The 25,811-nt window shown below is 40.7% G+C and overlaps 1 protein-coding gene across 1 annotated transcript in view; it reads right to left on the bottom strand.

Annotated features, from left to right (window-relative positions):
• Window positions 1-4,304: 4,304 nt before the first annotated feature.
• The window catches only part of ARHGAP21 (Rho GTPase activating protein 21), a 63,812-nt gene continuing 42,305 nt past the window's right edge, over window positions 4,305-25,811 (bottom strand). Inside the window, exons 7-25 of the mRNA XM_053468437.1 lie at window positions 25,056-25,085; window positions 21,965-23,837; window positions 18,077-18,235; window positions 17,429-17,528; window positions 16,972-17,011; window positions 16,148-16,270; window positions 15,529-15,825; window positions 14,621-14,685; window positions 14,388-14,536; window positions 13,218-13,357; window positions 12,970-13,125; window positions 12,809-12,887; window positions 12,229-12,302; window positions 11,370-11,459; window positions 10,965-11,090; window positions 10,842-10,883; window positions 10,340-10,445; window positions 7,481-7,512; window positions 4,305-7,077 (exon numbers count right to left, since the gene is read on the bottom strand). Coding sequence (XP_053324412.1) covers window positions 5,425-7,077; window positions 7,481-7,512; window positions 10,340-10,445; window positions 10,842-10,883; window positions 10,965-11,090; window positions 11,370-11,459; window positions 12,229-12,302; window positions 12,809-12,887; window positions 12,970-13,125; window positions 13,218-13,357; window positions 14,388-14,536; window positions 14,621-14,685; window positions 15,529-15,825; window positions 16,148-16,270; window positions 16,972-17,011; window positions 17,429-17,528; window positions 18,077-18,235; window positions 21,965-23,837; window positions 25,056-25,085 — 5,334 coding nt within the window. The 3' untranslated portion in view covers window positions 4,305-5,424. The remainder of the gene's footprint in view (window positions 7,078-7,480; window positions 7,513-10,339; window positions 10,446-10,841; window positions 10,884-10,964; window positions 11,091-11,369; window positions 11,460-12,228; window positions 12,303-12,808; window positions 12,888-12,969; window positions 13,126-13,217; window positions 13,358-14,387; window positions 14,537-14,620; window positions 14,686-15,528; window positions 15,826-16,147; window positions 16,271-16,971; window positions 17,012-17,428; window positions 17,529-18,076; window positions 18,236-21,964; window positions 23,838-25,055; window positions 25,086-25,811) is intronic.

Below are 25,811 nucleotides of genomic sequence, written 5' to 3'. Positions count from 1 at the left end.
TGTATGTATATGTCAGCAAATCAACCAGCAAATCACCGGTAAGGTGCATCGCTTGCCGTGATTGGCTGGTTGTTGTACGCTGGGTAGAGGGGTAGTCTTATACGGCGAGTATAGTCCAAACTCTATATTTGGACTGTAAAAGTTGGGGGTCGTCTTATACGCCCAGTCGTCTTATACGCCGGAATATACGGTAGTTTTCATAGCACAGATATAACCCCAAAATAACGAGCTGGAAGCCCTCTGTAACACTAGACTTTATAATTCCCCTACAAAACCATTTATATATTTCTGAAAAGCAAGCTACTTTACCGGATTTATTTTTACCTCTGATGGTGGACGTTATTAGCATACCTGAGAACGTCTGAGCCTTCCCAGACTAGGACAGCCCGCTGGCATCGCGGGAAACAACCCCATTTCAAGGGGAAATGGGCGCTGAGAGACTTGTCAAGTCCCTGCTCCCTGGAGTATTTGAGTGTAGACCCGGAAAAAGTGCTTCTGGGTCAACCCTGGAGTGTTTCCAGGTATGATTATTAGAAATAATGGGCAGACTATATGGGCCGAATTGTTCATAGCTTTCATCAAACTCTATGTTATATATACACACGGCAAAGGTGATGGTAAAGGTCTAGATATAGATTGGCCAGACAGAAAGAAGTTTGTCAGAATCGGTACTATCTATGGTGTTCGCCACTAGATGGTGCTATCTGCCATATTAAATCTTAGAACGGTACAAAAAACACACTTATTTCTATCATTTATAACCCAATTTTCCCCTTAACTTCCTCCTCTGTCCCAAGCATCCCACCAACTGGAACCATTACCTTCCAATGTCTCTGCTCTTACCCACCATTTTAAAATAAAATGCCATTAGTGATAACATAAACCCTACGATGCCACCTGCACCCGCCGCCGACTCCACATTACTCTCATCACAACCAAGTCATTCTCCCCCAATCACTTAAGCTTGTGTGAGCAGGCTGCTCTTTTTCTGATAAATCAGTATTTCTAAAAATGTGTTTGTTATTAATTTTGGATTCTCGCTTATTGTAATAGCTCCAAATGTAACGTCATTTAAAATGATAAAGAGATGGACATACACAATATTATTTCAAGCAAATTTGTATGACGACTACTATAGAACAAACTATGGGTCCTGTAAGCGGTAACAGAAGGGTTTACTAGGTGAGACTCGGCTATCACTGAGGATTCCCCCTCAACCTGTCGGTAAAAAAAGGCTGACCACATATATATGTTTAAAGGCACCAGAATTTCCTCAGAATCTGGGATTACCCCATTTAAATTGAGAGTTTAAAAAACAAAGCACAAAAAACGAAGAGGGGGATCGATGGAATTTTTCCAGTCCCGTTCTGAGGTCCGTATAATGGCGCTGCTGGAAGCGTCGCACGAAAAGGCCCATCGCGTGGGTTCTTTTTGCAGTTTACAAATCGGGAGTTATAGGGAAAAATTTTCTTTTTTACTTCCTGTGGAGAGTTTGGGATCTCGCAATGTATCTTTCTGGAATAATTATAAATACGGACAGCGGCGTGACGTGCGGTTAAAATAGGCTGAATGGGGACCACTTATGGGGTACATGTGTCAGGCGGGAAGGAAAGGGGTGGGGGGGGGGGAAAGCACCTACAGTTATACACACCTTGATGGAGGGCAATGAAAATCCCTCTATATTATACATCAGATGTCCGGAAACACAAACCCTGTTGGGCTTAAATGTGTTGTTCTTACCCCCGAGGGCTTATTAAATCCACACCTGAGAGGGAAATGGATGAGAATGTGAGGTCACGTGACCCCGGCCTACGGCCCACATTGTAGAGCATTATGATGCATCATGAGGTGCAGCCTCCTTTATTTTTAGTTGGGTTTTTTTCTTGGGGCCGAGATCTGGCAGGAGAAACATTGCTTTCATGATTTATTATGTCAGTAGATATTTTGAAAACGTAATGCGAAAGGTTTATATATTTGACTCTTTGTGGCAGACATGAAACATTTTTAAGAGTTTGTCCAGGAGACGCATTATCCTGAGATTCTGACTAAAAACATTCCCATGGTTTTCATGTTCAACTCCCTGGTTTTTAAATGCATTGGGTATCCTCCTCACAGATCCCAGGCGGGATTGTTTCGATGGTCGAAACTGCATGCCGCATGTTAAAATACACACATACGGAAGATTACAGTTACTAGTCACATACTCACAATAAGTACACAAGCAAAGGCTCCGGCCTGGTTTCACACCTACACCACAATGTGAAGTGATCATGCACCCATACACCTCAGGATTCGGCTCCGCACCCAATACCCGGAGTCTAGTCTCGGCCCGTAGAAAATAGTTTGTAACACTTTGGAATAAGAAATGGGTTACGGCAGAAAAATTGGCATCTAAAATGCATTACATACGTGGGAATAAACTCAGTAGATACTGTAATTATCAAGAGCCCTGAAGGACAACGCAGGCTCAGGCAGCCATTCATAAGGATTCAAGGATAGGAAGGAGCAGCATCTTGCATCCAACATCGCACAATGTTCACATTATGAGTTGTTGTATAACATTTCAGGTTCTGGACAGCCCCAGATCTTAGACATACTAGAAAGTGAGAGTGTGAGAGTGTGTGTGCGTGCGCGCGTCCACTTTCTCTATTCAATTCTGTCATTATAAGATTGAGCATTACCTTACGGCTATCACAAAGAAACACGTCTTATGGTAGGATTTTACTCTGTTTGAGGCTCTGTGTGCGGAGATAGACACCCCCTCAAGCCGTGTCACACATTTACCACTTACTACTATCTGTAAATACTAGCAAAGCACCCCATTTTATTAAGCAGTGGCAGAGAGATTGTAACTCCACTTTTACTCAGTGGAGTGAATGGCGGAAGATTCTATTGACATGTGAAGACGTGAACAAGATCCTCTTTTGTTTATGATCTCTTTAAAATCTCACATGAAGGGAGATTCTAGACCCAATAAAGTAATCTAACAAAAGGTTAATTAATACACATATTTCTTATTTTATCACAAAGTGCATGAACCACCTTTTTTATTTGTTCTAGTTATTGAAGTCGGTCTTATTATATAGATAGGTGCCAGCGTGTAGATTACGTTCCCGTGTCGTAGCAGCGTGTCCCTATGCAGCACAGATAGACCGGAGAACAGAAGACTTAAAACTAAAGCCAACTACGTTAAAGTGAAGATTAGATTTGTTTTGACTTCATCTTTTCAGCCAAAGCCATAGAGAGGTAGGGGATCTACGGCTATGACATGAGGAATGTACTTTATCCACAAAGGTGCATTACTGTCCAACCCTACGGCACTTTAGAGGCATTAAAGAGAACGGGTGATTCTGTTCCACATCCGACGGACAGTGTATGAATTGCTCGGGATCATTACGCTTTTCATCACCATCTCTACTTAAATAAAAGTTAATTATGTCATTGTAAGGCATGGTTCCTTAAATCCGGTTTACTTGTTGGATTTACTTCCTTTACTTGGCTCAAAAAACGCTATCCTGTAGAAGATAGAGCAATATAAACGTCTGTCATTTCTGTGGGTTCAAATTGTTGAAATTCTCTAATATAAAAAGACGACGTGACAGTTGGAGCCTGCTGGTGTCAGAGATTTGTCTATCGGCTGCTTTATCTGCGACCCCAATTTGCAATAAAGTATTTGCATGTTAATTCTGGCTACACTAACATAACTACGCAATAAGTTGTGCTCCTTAATACCGTCACACAACTCAAAGAGGTCATGTCAGCTACTCATGGGGACCGGCTTTAGTAAACCCAGAATGCACAAGGTCAGTGTTGGTTACTCGCCTCAATATCCATTCACACCATATATAATGCCCGAATAGCTTGAGTAGAACACGTACTTGGCTGATTGTGAACTATGGTGCATACACACACGCATTCGATACCATTCACAAGTTTGGGGTCACTTAGAAGTCTCCTCGTTTTTAAAGCAAATATCCTCCATTCAAATAACATTGATCAGAAATATAGCGCAGACGGGGTTAATGTTGTAAATGACTATTGTAGCTGGAAAAGGCAGATTGTTTATGGAATATCTTCATAGGTGTACAGAGGCCCTGATCAAAGTTTGTTTAAAAGGCTAATTGATGGTAAGAAAAACATTTTGCAATTATGTTACAGCTAGAAAATTCCTTGTTTTCTGTGAAAACAGCTAAGTGACACCAAACTTTTGAACGGTAGCGTGTATAATAGTGTTTACTTTGCACAGTACTAGATACATCACCGACATACCAGCCCACTTTATTCCCAGGAATCACTGCCACGCGTTATGTATAAAATAAAGTTTATTTAAGAACCAGAGAACTACACAGACGCAAGACCAGTACGTTATTCCATTAAGCATCTAATTTATGCTTATAATCAGCTGGACATTTATGTATTTTATTATTTTTACACATTTACCTGTCTAATTCAGTCTTTTATTAAATGCAAAAAAGGCTTGACAAGTTGAGACTCGTTCGGTGGTCCCCATGTCGCTGCCTTGCCCAGATATCTTGTGCTTTCTTAAATTAATTTGGCCTTATAAAACCTTACAGCTGCTATACAATATTGTGGGATGAACCATTTTGTATCTTTTTAAATAAAGCTTTAAAAAAAAATCACCAAAACAATTTTATTTCCAGTGTTTAAGTGGGTATGCACACAGGCATGATACAAGGGCATAGTAGGGATTCATGCACATTTATATTCTTTTCAATAAAAGAAACCAGTTCCATCCAGGATTCACTATCTACATGCCTATCTTACAACATTTATATCAAATCTTGGTATCTGAAGAAAAGATACACATGTAATATATACATTTTTGTTACTGTATCTTACAGAAAGATTAAAAATTCAAGTCACATAAAACTCAAACTGTATTAAAAGTTCGTATATAAAACTCGGAGACTGAACTGGAATGCGTAACGAATGGAAGCTCTTAATCCACCTGTTAAAATATGTAAAATTTAATGCAAAACTGGTCACTGGTAAAATATGCTATATTTGTTCACAGTAGGTTTCTCCAATTAACATGTAAAAATATGGCACCCTATCAAAAAAAAAGATGAATTCATGAGGCACTTTCTCTTAGTGACTAAAATCAAAAAGAACATTTGTTATGTGTCAATGTCAGCTAACGACATGGCCAGCACCAGTCACTAATATTTACACAATCTGTAAGCAATTCATTTGTTCCGATTACCAAGTTCTTACAACTCAAATTAATTCGGTTTGTATGAAGTTCTTCCGGCCGCAGCAAAGCTCTGCAAAGACTTTCCACAGAGCTCATGAATGAATCCAGCCCACACTCAGGCTGCGAATAAAATAAAATGTAAAAAAGGCACAGAACAATATACACTGGAGAAGAACTAGAGTCTATTCAAACGCCGTTGTCACTTGCGTTTAAAGATACTGGTAGAATCGAGATCTAACGACCTGGGTACCAGACAGTTTATGGGGGTGGGCATCCACAGCCGGGCTAAAGTTGTTCTTGTTCTTACTCTGGTAGCTCTCCCCATTTAATTGATCATCAGGAGGGTTAGCGATTGCATCGGAGGAGTTTTCGGCTGCTCCGCTTGAACTTGCTATGTTTGCTTGTGATGAAGATGTTGGATTTAAGTTAGTGTTCTTAGAAACCTGATCTTCAGGTTCCCCAGAGTTGAGTTCCGAACGTAGACGTTCCCGCGCGAGCCATTCCGAGATAGAAAGGTCCTGCGATGGGCACTTTGGCTTCAACCGATCTACGGCTGACAGTTCTGCTTCTCTCTCATTACCTGGTTCATGGATTTTCCAGGCGTTCAAGATGCTTATCTGAGCAAAGTCTCTTTGTCCACCCAGTGTGTGCCTCCGCCTAATGTTTTTCTTCTTCCGGTTTTCTGTGGTGTTATGTGCTTTTTGACTTCCTATTCCAAACATGTCATCCGCAGATGCCTTGAGTCTCAGTTTCAACCTGTCTGTAATTTTGAGTCTCCAGGCAAGTTCCTGATTTTCAGGCTCGCTTTTTACTTGCAGGTCCAGATTGCCGATATATCTAGCTTTATTTGTTGCCTCTGCCGCATTAGACATTTCCATAATTTCCGCAGCTCCTTCTGCTGAACATTCACTGTCTGTCTTTTTTCGTACGGATTTTTTTCTTGACAAAGTGTCACATTCAATAAGTTTGTGTGAGCTGAGTCGCCGACATTCCAGCCTTGGCGTTGAACTGCCTTCTGTACAACCAGCACTTCCTTCCGAGTTCCTCCGACTGCCCTTTGGCATCTCTTCTGCTTTTGCCCGCTGTTGTCTATCAAACGCGGCGCTTGAAGCAAAGATGGGGAAATCACTTTCACTGTCCGTCTCCACGGGTCTACCTTCGCTGACCAATTCGCTTTGCTCATCATCTGCTTCATCGCCCTTGCTTTCCGCTACAGATTGAACCTCAGGGCTGATAAGGTTTGGGTCCAGTCCCGTCCCATATACCGTTGATGATGTTGTAGAGTAATCCGAGGTAATGGACGCTTTATCTGCCGTTAAAAAATCACTACCTTTCATTTCGGGACTAGTTACTTTATGTTTCGACCTATGAGCAGAGGCCTGGGATGATGTGCTAAGTATCGTTCCAGAGTCAGACATGCTCTCTTCCACATGGAAGTTTGTTTTTGATGCAGGCGTTTTCTTCTCGTATGATGGAACATTTAGCCATTGACCCGTGGTCGGAGACTTTATGTCTTTTGGAAGACAACTGGGTTCGTCAGAGGGGGTACTCTCTTTTCTCAGCTGGTAGCCCTTACTCACGCTTGGTTCAGTCTTATTAATATCTTCAACCTCTTTTAATGCCAATCCTTTGAATTTTGTAATCACCTTGCCATCTTTTTCAGTTTCGCTTTTACCACCGTCTGATTTGCGAAACTCCGCAGGAGAGAGGTCCTTTTTGCAAAACACATTTTCCAGCTCATCTTCGGAACTGCTAGGCTGCGGCTTATCTTTATGCTTCTTTCGCTTGCGACTGGCTGCAGCGAAGATGGAGGAAACTAGCAGCTCCCTGCTATACTGATCTTTTCCAGATCCCCAAGAACCCTGTATGAAAAACAATGTATTATAGCGGGTTATAAACATAGAAAGCATACCAGAGCCATTTGTTATCTAGCCACCCTTTTAATACTCTATACTACTTCACAAATCTCTAGAGAATCATCTCCAAATTGGAATCGCAACTCATCTAAACATTGATTAACGTTCTTGGAACAAGGACCCAAAGGTGCCGCAGACTCTTTAAATGATAAACTTTGTCAGAAAAACATGGCCATAAAATGGCTAGAACTTGACAGACACGGGCAGTTACATGACCAGGGGATCATTCTATAAAGCCTCTCGCTTTTTTGCTACCCACATGATCTAAAGCACATGCCTAGTGGGAAAATAAACCCTTGTGGCAAGACAATTCCCCATTAAATCATATAGAACACACTGCATAGCATACCTTAGATTTTGCCGAGTCACTAGTAGCGGAATCTGTGAAGAGTTAAAAACGGGGGGGGGGGAACAAAACAAAAACCAGTTAATTCTGGAAGAAAAATTAAACAAATTTGGCAACAAATAATGCTAGGTTTCATGGAAAGGACAAGCACATAAAATGTATAAGAGCAAAAAAAAACAACGAAACAAAAAGGGATAGTAATAGCTCACAAAGATGCAAGCCGCACCACAGAAAGCCACCGCTATGAAAAGATGCTGTGAATTGTAGGCAGAACCAGCTCAATGAGAGGGATGGCAGGGAACCCTGGTCTTTAAAATGAAAGAAAAAAGGTTTAAAGACTCCTCACACGCGCTAATCCTTATTTGGAAACCCTGTGTGTTTCTATTTACTGACCCAAAACAGAAGAAAAAAAAACCAAACAAAAAAAACACTGCTAATCTACTAATCTAATTCACCCTATGTAATGAAAAAAATATATAAAAGAACAAAAACTTTGGTTGTGGATTATATAGTCTATGTGGATGTTTCGCTGCTGAGTGGCAGGAAGAGACTTTATTTCTGCAGGAAGCGCCACATTCCAATAATTTGGCGGGTTCTGTTCCGATCAACCTGTGCTGGCGCTCTTATGGAATGGAGAATGAACACCAAAAACGTTGGTACAAGGGAAGGAGACTGAGGCTGGACGGGTGTAAAGAGGGCAGTAGGGGGCCAGCAGTAGCCTCTGGTAGTCAAATTTCAAAAATGATAGATTTTATTCTTTTTCACGCAAGCGCTAAGCCCCATGCCACACCCCTTAGAGACACATGGCTAATGCTTATATGACCACAAAAACTAAAAGACCATACCATGCTATCTCTCCTCAGGGTCTGCTTCAGAAATAACAAGAAACGGCAGAAAAACTTTAAGAAAGTAGCATTGATCTGTTTAAGGTACGCTGAACAGTAAATTTACAGTGCAATGGGTTTTTTTTCGTTTTTTTTTTCTTTTTCTTTTAAAAAAATACATTTAGAAAAAACGGGGGTTTCTGCAGACAAGGCAGCTACAATGTGGACAGCAGTCATCCTTCTTCCTACAGTTCCAGCTGTCCACCACTGACATCATAGCGTCCACTAGTGACATCACTGTATGATAGACGCCTCCCATTTCACCTGTTTCAACACCAGTATAAATGTCGTTTGAGTAAATAGAGCAGAGGTAGAAAGCAACACCCTTTGAACTTAAAACAAAGGCTTGTGGTAAAAGGATAAATGTTGTAGAGCATGGCATGCTAGGTTACAGCAACAGCAGATAGGGGGGTATTTGCCAAGAAAGCCTGAGATACTAGTACTTAGCCAAGAAAAAGGTGGCAATTGAAAACAAAGGAGAAAAAAGGGGAAAACTGAACTTTAGTACACGAAATATACTTTCTAGTAAGAACAAAATGTTAAGTCATCCTAACCCTATAGGCAAAAACCGGCAGACGTAGTACAGACCTAAATATAAACTTCATCTGTGCTAAACACAACATGGCATAACAGGCAATAAAATGTTTGAAATATCTTTTTGATACCTGGAATATATTGTTGGTAGGTCTGTATGGAGCCTGGGAATTGGGAAGATCCTTATTTATCACAACGGCCAAACACGTACAGAAAGCAAAGGCCGTCACGCGTGTGCTGGATTAGGTCTCACGTTACTTGTCCGACTACATATGTGATTTATTTGATTTAAAGTTCAAACACTATAGTAAGACAGTGTTTAATACCCTCGCTGTATTTAGCCCCAACTATTTCTGCTGGGAGGCTGTTCCACTTATCTACCACGCTGTCAGTAAAGTAACATTTTCTTTACACTACATATCTAAACATCTGACCCTCTGGTTTTACTAGAGATGTAATTTTTGGCCACCTTGGGTTACTTTAGTTACACTTTGGCACCAAAGGGGATCCTCTACCAGGTGCCACCTCCTGACATGCAGGGTTCATGATGACCTGGAGACAGCACATTTTACCAGTCCAAATGTATTTGCATGTATAGACCTGTCAAATCATTTCAACTCTTACTAGATTACTCGTCTACTTAATTCATATTTAATATAAAAATGAATTTATTGCGGAGATGTTAACGCTAAATATATAAAAAAAAACAGGAAAGTCAACTGGACGTCTGACAATGGCTCCTAGGGCTTCTCTGTTTTAGGACACCCCGACTGGATCCATTTCTGTGCTCATGTTATGAGCTCTCTCTGCAGCCTGTTCAGTAAATACGAGTCATAAATGACTTCTATTTTGTCTTCTAACTATAAAGCGCATGCTTGCTGTTGTATTCATGTTATTTAGGCAATATTCATACTTTTATATTCAGCATATAGCATAACCTGCACACATAGCAAAAGTAAACGCATGCAAAGGACCATCTATATACAACATATTTTAAAAAAAGTTTTTTTACGCGATAGTAAAGTGTTGTAGACAACAGCAGTATGTATCTCTGTGAAAAAAAGTAACTATTTAACAGATAAACTCTGCTGGGTTTAAAACAAGGGGGAAATAAACAAGATCAAGGAAGTAAAAGTGTAGCACATACAGAATACGATATTCAATCATAAAACATATAAAAACCGACATTAACGACTTTAGGACAAAACCAAACAATATGAAATATACAACATCTGAAATACAAAAAGTGTTAAGCATCACATCACAGTATCAGATTGCATGTAACACTTACAGCCATTAGGAGTATTATACATGCCTGCATACACGTAAAGTGCAATTCTTGCAAACAGGACTTAAACACATCCGCACGACACAAACATTTAGTTCTTAAAAGTCTAAGTAGGCTGACCTGTTGGTTAGCACTGTGTGTGCAGGCAAGAGTTACCTGATATGTCTGTAGGAGACGTTCCAGCCCTCCCGATGTTGGTCAGTAGATGGTCTATACTGGGCACCGGCTGGGATTCAATGGTGTTGTCCTGCTGCACAGTTGTCTATAGTAAATACACAAAGATCTCTTCAACACCATTACACAAAGATGATCCCTTGTGTTGTAAGGAATCTAGATGGCAGGCCACCATTATAGCAGAAATCAATAGATGCTCCAAGTTGAAAAGAAAAAGACAATATGTGTTGTGGTTTTCATTTTATTCAGAAAACCCACAGAGATTGTCTGTCAGGATTGTTCATTCAAAATAGTTTCAACATATTTAAAGATCAGGATTGGAAAGCTTTAATCTTATCGACAGGCTCCCAGAAGAAAAGATTCATTTGCATCATGAATATCCCAACAAATAATTATATATATATATTTTAATAATGTTATTCAGCAACAAAGGGATGTAATATAACTATTTTCCAAATGCCTTAAAAAAAACCGCAATACTTACAATTGGGTCATCTTCATTTTCTTCTGTGAAAAACCAGTCGTGCTACAAAAACAGAGGGAAGGCGGGTGAGAAAGGGAATCTATTTAACCTTATAGAGAAAGATGTACAGAAATGTGGGCTTACATGTTGAATTAGAGTCTCCACTATCTTGTACTGGTCTTGCATATGCGTGACCATATGAGTCATATTGTCCTCAGACGTGCGGACAAGAGTAGGGCCGAACACGATGGCCAAGTTCCGCGGCTCCATCTAAAAGATAAAATACTCCGTCATTCACATTACTACAACGACCTTGAGAGGATAGAACAGGCAACGGGAAAAGCTATCCAAAAGGTAAAGTTAGAAAGGCTTTTTGACCTTATAAAAAGACAGAGCTGGAAGGAATTGGTCTCTTATATACAGATATATACATACATACATACATACATACATACAGTCATATGCATTAAAAAACATTGCAGACAGAGCGAACCCATGCTGTATTAATCACCAAGTAGTCTTTCAGGCTGCGTTTTACATCGAGGTTACCTTGTTCTTTTCAGAATGGTCTGCCACGGTCTTTAAATGCGCAGATAAGAACTTTAATGTTTCATAGTGATGACCGGGTAGAATTTTGATCTGGAAATAAAAGTGGAGACGTCAGTAGACATTGGCTCTGAGCACAAAGCGGACAAACACGAGTTAGATGTTCCAATCAAACACTACAGATAGAATGTAGTCATCTTCGACAGCTTTAAGCACGTGTGTGGGATAAACGCAGTTTGCCTAAAACAAATCCATCACAGGTACCCATTTTCACAATCCTACAATAGGTAAAGATCATTGCTATGTTTTATAAAAGAAAGGATTTTTAAATGCAGGAGATCTCTTGTGGATCTACTGAACACACGTAAGGAATCAAACCGGTGGCTATACGTTAGGATGGTAGCCGGGGAGCCTGTGTTGGTTTATTAGAAAGTAAGCTGACGTGCCGTAGGCCCTTTATAATTTGAATGCATTATCAATATGCAAACAACTACGGCAAGGCCCCGTCCCCCAACATAGACTATACTGGAAGGGGGTGCCTCTGGCTCCTGAAGGATGAGTGGAATAAAATAGTTCCAACCAGGGCCACACCATGAGATTCGTGTAGACCTTAAGCGTTTGTTTGCTGCACCCATCCTGCTATAAACAAGATCTGATGTCACCGTTTCTCCTCTTACATCATTTGTTTCACCGAGTCTCCAGGTGAAGTTGATACCTTCTATCGAACCCCACATAAAAAGGTCAGGATCTCAGATGGGAGCAGAAGACAATGTTCATATACTATCGCTGTTTTCTTCCCAGTGATTAACTTACTTAAGTTTTACACACTAAAACCGATCCAAAAATCCCTGTATGGACTTACCAGTTGCTTGAGGGTTTTAAGTCTTACTACAGGGTCCTCCTTCCGATTTGCTTCAATGAAATCATTGTACTTCTCTGAAAAATGGCAATATATTCAAGTAACTGCATGCACATTTTTGACCCAGCTTACCCAGATTTTACTCAAATCATCTTTTGCCCTCTAATGCTTCCCGGACAGATTTACTATTCCTCACTGAAAGTGGCATTTTATTGACTTCTCGTACAGATAATTATTTAATGGGATATAAATCGGTACACGTTTGATGTAGGAAAATGTCGATGTAAAATAGCAAGCGAAAAAAGATCCTAATCCTAAAAACAGGAACAGAATAAAGGTTTTCTATGCTAGACTGCAATATTTGTGTACAATCTGTAGTCAATTATTAAAATAAAGGAAAGCCCTGTTAAAATTATTTAATTTATTTTAAAATAAAGGAAAGGTCCTCTTTTTCTTTGACGTAATAAATGTCACACTATACATACATGGGTTAAGGTTGTGCGTTTGATAGAAGTCAGTAGAAAAGTATAAAAAGGCAATTGTCTAATAAATAAAATTAATATTAATTCTGTAGGTATCTCACCGTTGGTAAAAAGCGGCTCAGGGAGTTTCCGGAAGAAAGATTTTAGCAGACTGCTTATGACATTCAAGTCTCGCCATTTCTAGATAACGAAAGCAATCCGATTACAAATAAAACACGAACAAAGCAAACCGAAGGTATTTTACAACAACGTCTTTTCTTACATCATCTTGGACGTCGATGTCAATAAATCCTTTGTTGAGCTCCTCCTGCAAGTTCGATATGGCCGAGTTGTTCCCCGGCACTCGGTATATGCCCGTGTATTCAAGTCCTCTTTCTTCGACTAATTTACAGCATATGTCTACTATCAAAGGAATGTACTGCGGGGAAAAGATCGAATCCATGAATAATAGCAATAATAATTGAGCCTTATAATCAAACAGTAGAGCATACTGTCAGTGGCGCTCCTTACTTTATTCGTGTGAGCAGGTGGACAATCATCAAGGCGCACACCAAAGGTCCCACCACAAGTTGGCTTCTTCTCAAACGTCTTCCGCATGATGCTAATTCCCTTCCTCCACGTGCCTTTGTCTTTAGGTGGACTAGTGTCATCTTAGGATAAAACATTGGATTTACATTAATGTTATACTTTTGTTACCCTTAATACGGAAAATGTATTGCCTTAAAAACAAGACAAAAACAAAAAACCCAAAGAAATCAATGACAACTGGCAGTTTTCAGGGGTCCAGCCCTCGACAGACAAGAAACATTTACTTCCACATGCCTCTGAAAATGCAACATATATATATCTATACATTTAGTATTTATACATATAATTTGTTATTAAGATGACGATGGTTGAAGACCTGGCAATCGCCGTACTTGATCTGTTGTGTTCACCATAATCTCAAACAAGATATGGGGCCAAAAAAAATGTGGTCATTATTATAATATCTAACCAATCTTTACACAGGGCCTCTATTCTAAAGTCTCTCTCCTGCCTTAATGACTCCACCAACGTCATCAGGTGAGTATAACTATCTCCCATTATACATTATATATATTTGTTGAGCAATTTATTTATTTATTTTTTTTTTTAATTTTGCTGTCATTAACCCGTCTGCCCAATTTCCTTTATAATAGCACGTTCATTTAAATTTCTTTTTAAATTGTCCATTAACCCTTCATTTGTTTTTCTGTTAATCTTCTGTATTGCATATTTTGTCTGACTTTCCTTGTTTTTGTTACTAACCTTGCTTAAAAGGTATATAAGGTTCTTTGTTTGTTTCTTAGGCTGGGACCCTTGTTTTAACCAGTAATGCTTATTATATAAACAAAGACTCACGATATTAAAATAATACGGAGAGGATTAGAGAGGAGATGGGAGGAAAGAAAGAAAAACAATTGTGAATATAAGAGACAATTACATTTTTCTAAATATTCCCTTTAATATATGCAAAAAAACAACTACTTTGACCCTACAAAAAAAACAGAGGGAAAGATGGGTTGTTTACAAGATCTGGAACTTTTAGGTTTAATCTTACAATCTCTTATAGTTACTCATAGATCTATGACACAGGTGTGGGCACCCATTAGGTGCCAGGATATAGTTGAAGATACTTTGCAGATTATCCATACTAACCTTTGTTTAGCAGTTTCCGTTCCGATTCCTGCTTTGGAGAGTGGGGGCTCTGGGTCCTTGTTTCCGGTTTTGTACCCAGGAACGTCTGGCGGATGCTCAGGCTCTGCCGCGGGGTTTTGGGGGAAGGCTCCGTTTTGTTGCTTGAGCAGCTGTTAAGAATAATTGCGTTATTCACATAGAGCCGTGTAACAAAAACGTGAAAAAAAATGCTCTTAGTTATAGACAATGCTTACCTCATCATTGTGTTGTACTCTTTAATCCTCCTGCTAATCAGGTCCCTGCTCGCTTGGCCCGTTTGCTAAAAAAAAAAAAAAAATCAAAAAGAAAGACTTAACTCGACAGGATTCCCAAAACGTACACAGGGTCGATGCTTTAACCAAATTAAATTAAGAAAACTAAAGAGACGACGACAAATCCCTTTTAAAGACAAAGGAAAAGTGCTACATTCTTTTGATAAATCACACTATGCCGACGGCAGGGGGATTTTACATGGATTGACGCAAATGACTTTAGAATATAGCCCACCGCAACAATTTTACAGATTAAGATAAAAAAATATATATATATATATATATATATATATATATATATATTAACCTGGGAAGCTGAACACTGCCAGGGCTTACAATTTGTTCCATTAAGGGAAGGATTTCACCCAGGGCAGCATTTATGGAAGAGCAAGCTAAAAATACCCAGTATTATGAAATTTGCGCACAATACGAAGGTATCCTCCTGGGGCTCTAACAATGGAAACCTGCCACGAGGACCATTTCTAATTGGGTTTTAAGGTTGCCAGTGGAACAGCGGCCATCACGATTTAGCCGTTTGACCGTAATATGCGTTGTGGCAGCACTAAAACCTAAAATGTTATCAGGACTGGAAAACTAGGGGCACGTAAAATAAACCCATGATTGTAGTTAATCTTCTAGTGCCAGGTATGAGCTCGCTTGCTGCTAATGGCATGACAGGCCTGGACAAAACTTATCATGTGTGCCATCGCCTGAAATGAAGCAAACAACGAGCAAGGCGCCACCAAGATCAGCATTTAATGCCACCCTACAGACATGAAACGGAACATTTCTAATGAGCCGATCCTGTCCTATAAGTACAGAATTATACGCGCTCCCCGTAGCCATACTACCTCGTCGTTTAGATTGCAGTTCTCCTGTATGGCCTTAATCCACGCCAACATATCATCTCGGTCTTCAGCTTGAAAAAGGCATTCCCGGTCGGACGTCGTAAGACGGAACACATTCTTGCGCTTGGTTTCACTGTACGATATATCTATCAAACATCCATTAATGTTTATCGGCTGCTCCTCCTCAGACTGAGATGAAGAGTGGCCGGTTTGGTCTTTCTTATCTTTGTGCAAATACAGAGAGGAGCTCCGCAAGACGACATACATTTGCTTCCAGGGCCTAATACTCCCGCCAACCCGCTGTGGGAGAAAATAAATAAAACACAACATTTAACATTACAAACACCAAAGTGCAGAGCAAATTGAAATTAACAAGGACTAAGGGAAAGAATATAATCTGATAAAGATGAAAGGACACAAAGACGACTGACCCACACGCAAGGAGCCTAAACGGGTTTTAGATACATTATGGCCTGCATTCCGCCATGAGCCACGGGGCACAAACTTTGGCAGCTCATGGGGAATTCCGTTCATCAGATTCATGATTTGGGAACACAAATTATAAGTGACTCCAAACTATGTGACTTGCAAATATTCAACTGGATTGGGTTACTGTACACACCTTTCCTTTGTCGGTGACTAACTGTCTGAAATACAAATAGCCTTCCTTGTTTGAATCACTGAAGACATCAGAAGAAGAATCTTTCCTGGATTCGGAGTCTGACGATTGCACGTTCTCCGGGGCCTGAAGGAAATAAAGCTTTTTACAAAACCAAACAACCCCCAGAATTTGTGCAATTTGAGAAAATACCTTCGAGTACAGAGCGATTGCAAAACATTAACGCAGGATACATTTCAGAACGACACAGTTTATCCTCCAAGGACCCTAAAGGAACAGTGACGATATTCCGCGGGATATGCTCTTTATTCTTCTAGTGCCGGATACATTTAAAAATACCGGCTCTATATTCTGAGATGCATTTTATATGTCATTTCGGAACATTTTTAATTTAGACTTCATTTGGGAAAGAATACACGTATTGTGCTGTATTTGACAGAAAGGGCTTACAAGCATTTTTTTGAAAGCCAAAGATTGTTGACACCAGGCAAATTTCCACCAAAGGGATAGGATCAGGGAAGTTGTGATTTATGTTGTAATCGCCGTTAGGCAATGTATTGCCCAAAGAGCCATTATGAATGGGGGGAGGATCAAATCATTGATGTTGTTGGATATTACATAGGGCATGTTTAACATTTTTATTTCGTACCTATATAAACTATAATCACAGTTCGAACCCCCTGCAAGAGATTTTATTTGCTAGACCTGGGCATTTAACAAACTAATAAAATCTATTTTTGGTAGTAGACCTGCACAGAGATATTCAGTTAAATGACGATATTTAATCAGTAACAATAAAATAAATATTCACTTCCAAAAATACATACGTTGATCCGTTTAAGGCTGGAAACGTGCTCCAAGGTTCTGCTGGAAGAAGGAAAACATGCAGTAGTTGATTTTTAGTGCCACTTTATAACTTTCCTGCTCCTAAACTTTTCAGACTTTAACCCCTTTGTGACAATGGCTGTCTTAGCATTCAGCAGGGAACGGGCATATCCGACGTAGCAATATGGTGAATGTGATCACAATGTGATCCGGAGAGTGATCACATGAATCCCCTGAAAATTTTTGGCGTTGATAGTTTTCAAAGCTCATTTAACCCCATGACCTGCCAGGCACGTGAATGGTCATTAAGGGGTTAAAGAATTATATCCAATGTATTTTTTTTTATATACACTTCACCTTGCTAATGAAAATACCTTGGTTAATACAGGTCTTTTGTGCGCAGAGGTGTACTTAATTGCAATACTAGTTCCTAATGCAAAGAGTTAGCAGGTCACTTACTTTACTCCCTCCTTGTAATCATCAAGCCCCTCATCACAAGATTTTGACCTTTCGGTTTTAGAGCTGGAGTGGACCTTTAGTACACTGGGCCTTATAGACCCTGAAACGAAATACTTATTGTTAATGTTACGTTAACAGAAACTTTGTTACATTTTGCACGCCATCACATGACCCTGCTTACAAAACGATAGCTATAATTACAACAAGAGCAAAATAGTATAAACTACTCCGGCACCATGAGGTTTTTTTACCCTGCCAGAAAGCTGTGGTTTCAACTCCCATACATCAATATGCATTATAAACGGGTCAAATCTGACATTTTTCTCCCGCACGAAAAAAGCATAGCGATATCAGAGAGTTCAAGAAATCTCTGCATTGTAACTATACATTAAGCAAAGCCAATGAAACTTCTCAAAAAAGTACAAAATAAATACAATAAAATTCTAAGATTTAAAATAGCGCCTACCTAGTAAACCATGTAGTAAATAAACCCCTATGAAGCAACCAATTTTCAATGCACAGGACACATTTTACCAAATTAAACGGTGAGGATATGAACAGAAAATACATAATTTTATTAAAAAAAAAATAAATAAAACTAAATTCTAACAAAAACCAAGATGGAATCAAATCCACAAGAAAACTCACCGTTATCATGGGACAGATGGCGCTGCAATACCGGCCCTGGAGAGGTAGGACTTGGAGGAACCGTGGTTATGGTGGGGGGCGGCTGCACGGAGATGGAAATCACGGCAGAGGCAGGAATGTTTGCTATTTCATGGTCGATACTGGGGCTCGTTGGTTCATCTACACAGAGAAAAAGCCGGAAAATCACACATGTGATATTTCTACGCAGTAATTCGATTTCCTCATCCAACAAAGCAGAAAATTGCTAATTATATAATATAAAAAAAAGGCAAAAACACGCATTACAGGGAATTGCATGCTGTTATTTCTTATTAGTACAAATGTACAGAATTAAAATAAAGAGAATGTAAGCCCATGTGCAACGTTGTTTCTGAGATATTAAAACATTTAGGCGAGATGAATCCACGGCGACAGACGCAGGGTGGCGGATCTGCACCAAGTCCGCTGACTATTTCACACAAAAGAGAGATCTGGGTCTTTTCAAACACATTGCCGTCAGAGATCATCTTAAATATATCACCGAACGAAGGTCATTTAAAAAAAGCACATGTCGTTTTTTGAGTTCAACCACAAGAAAAGTTTTGGGGTCAAAAAGGAGAAAATTTCTAATAAAAGTGGAAACGCAATTTCAGATCAGTAAACGACATCAGCGGTAGACATAACGTTAACCATAAAGGAATGAATCAAAGAAATGGAGATGGACGTCTGCCTTCTCTAGCCAACACTCCGACTACCAGAATCCCGTTACAGAGAAGTGATGCCACGCCGGCCTCCCTGCTACTCAACATTCACCTTCGGTTCTTTCTCCTCCTCCACAATAACAAAAACGCTACAGAATAGAGCAAAATATTCCAAACCGAACGTTACCCCCAACCCCATCACAAAAGGTGCAACCTACCAACGGCATCCTCTACCAAGAGCTCATAGAAGTCGTGGCAGTCTGCGCAGGTCCAACATACAGCAGTCTGCACCGTCACCAAGGCCATGATACATGTTACATATCAGCGAGCAGAGAGGTCATCTCTGAAACATTACATGAGGCAAGTAAAGATTCCCAAGCATGCCATGGAGACAGGGAACGGTGCAGCGTTTAGCCTTCCCCGTGGATGAGAGGTGACTTCATCTTGAAGACCAAAAGCTTCTGAGTGGAGCATTAAGCCGCGTGAATCCCAACAAGCGACTTTTGTTCTAGACACAGCTAGGGACTCATTGTGCCGTTTCATAGATCAGAAGCTGCTCTGTTAAGTCTGTATTGTGCGGACGGTATACTTCGAGGATGTGTGCACGGGTTGGTACAATATTTACATCTTTTACTCTCATTATCAATGATAATAATATAAAAGATCATGATCATACAGGAAAAAACACAAAAACCAATAAATAAAATTACCAACTGCTTTACAATACGGAATGGTGGAATATTTATTACTCTAAAAACCAAAAGTTCTACAAATCAAGAAACAGAGGGTTTCTATGCCTATATGATGATATATATATATCAACCGGTTCCCAACTTTCCACTTTCATTCCAGCCATCTCCGAACTAATCGCTTGCCTTAAATCGCTGCCGACCACTTATACGTTCTTACTGCTGAAAGGAAGTTCCACCAAGCAAAAAGTTTTACTTTACAAAACAAACGGGATATGACTAACTTCGTCAACTTGACATTGTCTATATTGTGACGATACAGTCTGGTAAAAAAAAAAAATAAAAAGACTGAGTCAAATGCTGAAGCAGACAAAAACAAGGCTTGTGAAACGAGGCTCCTCGTTGAATCAGAGATCAAGTGGAGCAGATATTTGTGCTACGTGTGGAATTCACGGGAAGAAGATAACCTGTCGCTTCATGCATCTGTCGTCTGGATATGGTTACGCAATATAAGAATGGATATTCATGGAAGATGTCAGCACAGAGGCTCGGTTGAGGTTGGATTGTTCCTCCCCCCAGTCAGATGTTCTTGTCCGTTTCTGTCGTTTCTTTAGACTTTTTCATACAAAAGCGTCCCATCCCTTGAAGCACACAGCCCATGTTCAAGGTGTTATTTAACGTTTCTTCAACACGGGCCCTGGGACAAGCATTACACAAACTATATGTTCTACAACCCCATTAGAATTTCGGGGACATTGGTGTTCAGGCCCACCGCACTTTACTTTCTTTACTTTGAGTCATTAATTGACTAATAACGATAATCAGCTGAACTTCATTAATATTCTACAAAAGTTATCATATTACCTTACAAATAAATGCCGCACTTTGAAATAATAGCGCAAAGCAGTGTTTGAATTGCAAATTAGTGCTGTGTGTCAAACTATTTGATTTCATTGCTCTTGGCTTGATTATCGACAAAATTAATGTGTTTTTGATAATTTTCCATAATATTTGCCAATGGTATGGCGATGCAGTTGACTTAAAAGGGAAGGAGGTTTTACAATTCTGTAGCCTTATGAATGCATTTAAATATCCTTAGTATGTATATGTTTATATGTAGATATATATGTAGAGATATATATATATATATATATATATAAAAAAATATTATATATATATAAATATATATATATATATATATATAATAATCACTGAAGGTTTAATCATATAAAACACAAGCTTTTACAAAGTCTTGTCAGATTCTATGGGTACAGCTTTATGCCACTTGCCAACTAGGTGTTGCCGGAAACAAAATTATTAATTATTATTTGAAGGAAAGCTTTGAGCATTTACTAGTACCAGGAATAAATAAAATCTGTTGCATAGTCATACGTGTTTCCTGAACTGTAAATTGTGGGATTTCTGCCTTCAGCGTAACTTTAGAGACAAGCTAGGACACAGAAATACATTTAGAAAGTCGAGGCAAAAACACTCAAAAGATTTAAACATCAAGATGGGTATACACACCCCAACAAGATGGGTATACACACCCCAACAAGATGGGTATACACACCCCAACAAGATGCGCATACACACCCCAACAAGATGCGTATACACACCCCAACAAGATGCGTATACACACCCCAACAAGATGCGTATACACACCCCAACAAGATGCGTATACACACCCCAACAAGATGCGTATACACACCCCAACAAGATGGGTATACACACCCCAACAAGATGCGTATACACATCCCAACAGCAGGGAAATACTTAAAACAACCCTTTGCACAAGGAGCCGTATCACATTAATGCCGAGGGGAGGCAAGCTGCAGCAGTGGAAGCGATTCTCCTTATCTGTAATAGGTGAACGGCTAATACACCGCAGTTGAGGACTTTGATCTCACCGCCTTTAGCAAATCTGGAAACCGGCCACAATTGTCAAACATGTAAGAAATATTTCTGAAATCTGAGCAGAACTCACATTTTGTGCAATGTTTCGTTATTGCGCAACCGAGTTTGTGTGTTTTGGCAAGACACCTTCAGTGGCACACCATGGAAGACTCCAAACACGCAGTCACAACAGACACACGGCGAGTACGGACAGAAACATTCGTACAAAAGGTGGGAATTCAGAGCCTAAAAACCAAAGCTCTCGCTATCTGGGACCTGGCTTTGCTTCGTCGGCCGGCGACAGAAGCGCTTGCTGGGATTTGTTTTAACGAAGGTGGCTGTCGAGACAAATTTGTAACACGCAAACATAAAGTTAGCCACGAGGTATCCTGCAGGTATTTTGGGCGCACGGGATTGATAGCACAAGTGTAACCGATGTAAAAGAGATGCTTCTCTCCAACCTAGAGGAGACATGAAACCACCACATGCCCACAATGGCATTAAACTAGTTCCAATACTCCTGTGTTATCACTTATTCAGGCAGCAGCTCAGAGATAGAACGTTTGTCCAGTAGAAGCATACAAATTAAATAACCTTGTGCATTAAAATGTCCGCTCACTTACCGATAAAAGGAATGGATGCCAACGAATCACCAGGTGACCCAGAGCCAGACGCTTTCTTTTGCTCAATCCTCTTTATATGAACTTCTCGACGGGCATCATTTGGTAGCCAGCAGGTAGCATCGGGCACAACTTCCGGCTCGTTTACAGCAAAGATATAAGATGGATGTCTTAAGGGCTGAGGCGTTTGACGGCCAGAAGGAGGTTTCTCTCTCAAAATGACCGAATCCATAGAGTTCCGCTCCGAACCAGAGTCACAGGCAGTCGCCTCAGGGCTTTGACTTTTTGGAACATCTCCGTTCTCAGAGGTAGGTGTGCTATTTGTAACCTGGTGTTCAGGCTTTGCGGGAACCAGAGGTGAAGTGGCGATCGGAGACTTGATGTTACATTCCCGCTGAGATATAGGTGTACTTTCAGTCGGTGTTAATTTGTGCAAGCCTAGAGGCGCACTTTTATACATATGATTTACTTTTTGGTCTTTCACGATGCCGCCTTCTAAATTTACATTAAGAGAAAATGGTTTGGGCGCATACGCTGTTGGGTTTCTCATAGAATTAGTCTTAGTGATGGCAAAGTTTGATCTCTCAGGTCGAGGATGTCCAGTCCTAAGAGACATTTTCTGAAAGTTCATTGTGGGCTGATTGGTTTTCATATCAGGCAGAGCTTTTTGCAGTGGATGCGCAGAGGTGAATCCTCTAGCACCGATCCGTCTAACGTCTGAACTGTACGCAGCAGGGGTCATGCCGTAGTTGGGTGATCGAAGAGACATGTTAAAAGCATGTTGCCTTGGCCGTTCATATATACCCCGTCTGTCGTCCTGCTCAGTAAATCCAGTCCATTTGTAATTGTGCTTTCTGTCCCCGTTAGTGTCATGAACGTCTGGCATAAAATGGTCCGTTTCTCCTTTTCTCGAAAGGTAATCCCAAGATTCCGACCTGTGGTTCCGAGGGCCAACCACCGGTTGTGTCAAAGTATCCTGGGAGGCACTCCTGGGCCATTCTTTCATTAACACAGCATCTTCCAACCTTTCCTGTGAAACACTTCGTTGGCGGATTTGGACAGAAAGTGGCACTCTCTCATGGGAAGTGCTACGTCTCCTGACTTGCACCGAAGTACAATTTGGCAATTTGTAATCTGTTGTGTTCTGAGATGCTGCTCGAAGGCTGTCCAACCTTTCCTGTATTGTTCTGCTTCCGTACATTTGCATGCGTCTACTTTCTATATATTCTTTGTACGTTTTATAGTTCCTCCAGTCTATTTGTGAAGTCGGTGAAGAACAGTGATTCGCAGTGGAAGGAGATTGTTCCCCTTGAGCATTTGTTCTAACACCAAACACCTCTACATGTCCACCACAGCTTGGAGGCTTGCTCATGTATCCACCGCTTTCCGTCTGCCAAGCAACCGGAACCATCGGCACTAAAGCTGGAGCGGTAGAAGGTGGTGACCCGGCTTTTGATTTTACTTTGACTGTAGATGGATCGGCCAATCCATATCTTACCTCTTCAGTCTTGTGCAAAGAGCCACCAAGATTAATTCTATTTGATGAAAAATCTACAGCCTTCTCAGAAGGCACAATAACAGTTCTCACAGCTTCATTGCAGACGCATACAGCTGTGCTAGATTTCACATCTGTTGGTGACGGAGGCACTTGTATCTCAACTCTGTAGCTTCTGTCCTGGGGTATCGATGTGCGCCCCTGTCGGAGGGATTGTTGCTTGGCTAGCGACGTGCTCGGAGGAGGAACTTCAACGGGCTGAGCCATGGCAGAAGCAGTAGGCTTTATTCTGGGATAACATATGGGAGGAGGTTCAGGTATATTGTGTGCATTTCCACTGTAGGCTTCATTTCCTTTCAGGTAAGCATCTTGGGAATATGCCTAGACAGAAACAATAAACCAGAGTCAGACCACAAACACCGATTTCCACTTATAAACTAAAACAGGGGTAATGAATCTATATAACGAAGAGGTAATGAACTCCATATAGATGTTACCATACGTTTATTTAAAAAATAAAGAAAAGCCATTTGCAAGCACACATTACCAAATACTAAACATCAAACATTTATCTTACTAATCACTGGTAATGTATATGTCATGCTTAACAGAACACACGGCATATATACACAGCCTGAAACACAAGTAACCATTTTTAATTATACGAACCTACACATAAATATACTCAAAAAGAAAACCAAAAAATATCTACGCACACATGCGTTTAACCGTTTCAACAATAACGCCGAACATAGCAAAAATTATAAACGTCATGCCAACAAACGTACAAAACAAGCCATATTTAAAAATCAGTGGCCAAAATACATGTCAAAATCACTAGAAGGCTGGACACCCACAAAGCCAAAGGACTTTCCCCCGTCTGGTTTGCCTGCAGCTTACCTTCCGCTTTAAAGCCTGGCTCCTTAAATAAATGCTTAAACTAAATTTGGCTCGTTTCGCCCAATTTCCTTGCGCATCGAAAGGCACTTCGGCAATCATTGCAGAGGCATAAAACACGCGGGCGTCACAAAAACGGAGAAAAGGCGAGCAGCGGAGGGCAAACCTTTTCACGAAAGTATGTGAAATAGACTCTGAGCGTACGCTCGTGAGATCCGGCAGGAGCCGACAGAGTAGGAGGCTGCCAATGCAGCATAGAGGGAAGGGAAAAAAAACATGAGAGCGCTGTTGGTGGATTTTTATATAGTTCAGGTGCGGTATCAGATTACAGCATTTCCTGCTCCGACCTTAACATACTCACTGCAGACAAGAGCCGCCTGTCTAATGCCTTGCGCTTGGAAGATTATAAAAATATAAAAAGCAGCCATAAACTAGTGGAGGGGAGGGCGAGGCTCCGAACCCTGCTGCAAAGTCTGTATGTGTGTGTGTTTAATACATAACGTATACAGACACACGCATACACCGAAACATATAAAAAATCTATACAGAAATCAATCAGCCCATGCAAGTACACGTTAACTAGAAAGAACACAACACACATTACAAGAACATGTCCGGCGTTAACCAAGCAGCATCGCAGACACATAAAAATCGAAACATTCCATCGAGGGAGGACAGAAATGGCTCCTGTGCGTTTCTTACCAGAGCCGTGACATCCTTTGGAAACTGCAGCTGGCAGGGAATAAAGCATAGTAAGAGCTTCTTATTGACGGAAAGAGTGAATTATGTTGTCATATTGATGCCGGGTACACAGGGCTAAAAATACATCGCTACTGATTTCTCTGGAAGGTACCAATGAAGGAAAGGGGCGGCAGAGCAGAATGTCTCCCCTAATTGCCTCCTGTGGCAGCTCTGCCTCCCGCACACATTCTCGCAGTGTTTACTCCTCTTATCAGGCGAAGGCTTGCTTGTGTTTAAGAGCATCCTTTCTGCAACATGTAGGCAAACCTAGTCCTATGCTACAGACCCTTTCCTTCCACTACAGCAATTACGCTCTCTCCCCGGGGCTTTCAGCCGCGCAGCTTATGGATGACGACACCAATAGGTCTATTATTCATCTCAAACAGTGTGGCTTTCCGTACAGCCCTGACCATAGGATCGGCTCTCAGCTGACGGCAAGCTGCACCCCCCCCTTCTCTCCCTCTACATTCCAGTGAAAAACACAGCGATACTCCAGAGGAAATCTCTTCCTTTTCATTTCATGCGATCAGCCAAAAATTTCGCTGGGGTCTCTACATGCCGAGAAGACATCTGCAGCCTTTTGAACGTATCGGTTTTAGACAGCGAAAGGTTGCGCAGGATGCGCTTTAACTTCCTAAGTGTCCGGCGGGGTGAATACGGCACTGATGAGCAGAATGCATATGGGTAAAAATAAGTATGCCTTATAGGAACGCAACT

This window comes from Spea bombifrons, chromosome 5 (assembly GCF_027358695.1).
Source record: "Spea bombifrons isolate aSpeBom1 chromosome 5, aSpeBom1.2.pri, whole genome shotgun sequence".
In the NCBI taxonomy this organism is placed as follows: Eukaryota; Metazoa; Chordata; class Amphibia; order Anura; family Pelobatidae; genus Spea; species Spea bombifrons.
The sequence above is the reverse complement of the archived record's forward strand: the minus strand, read 5'-3'. Positions and strand labels throughout refer to the sequence as shown.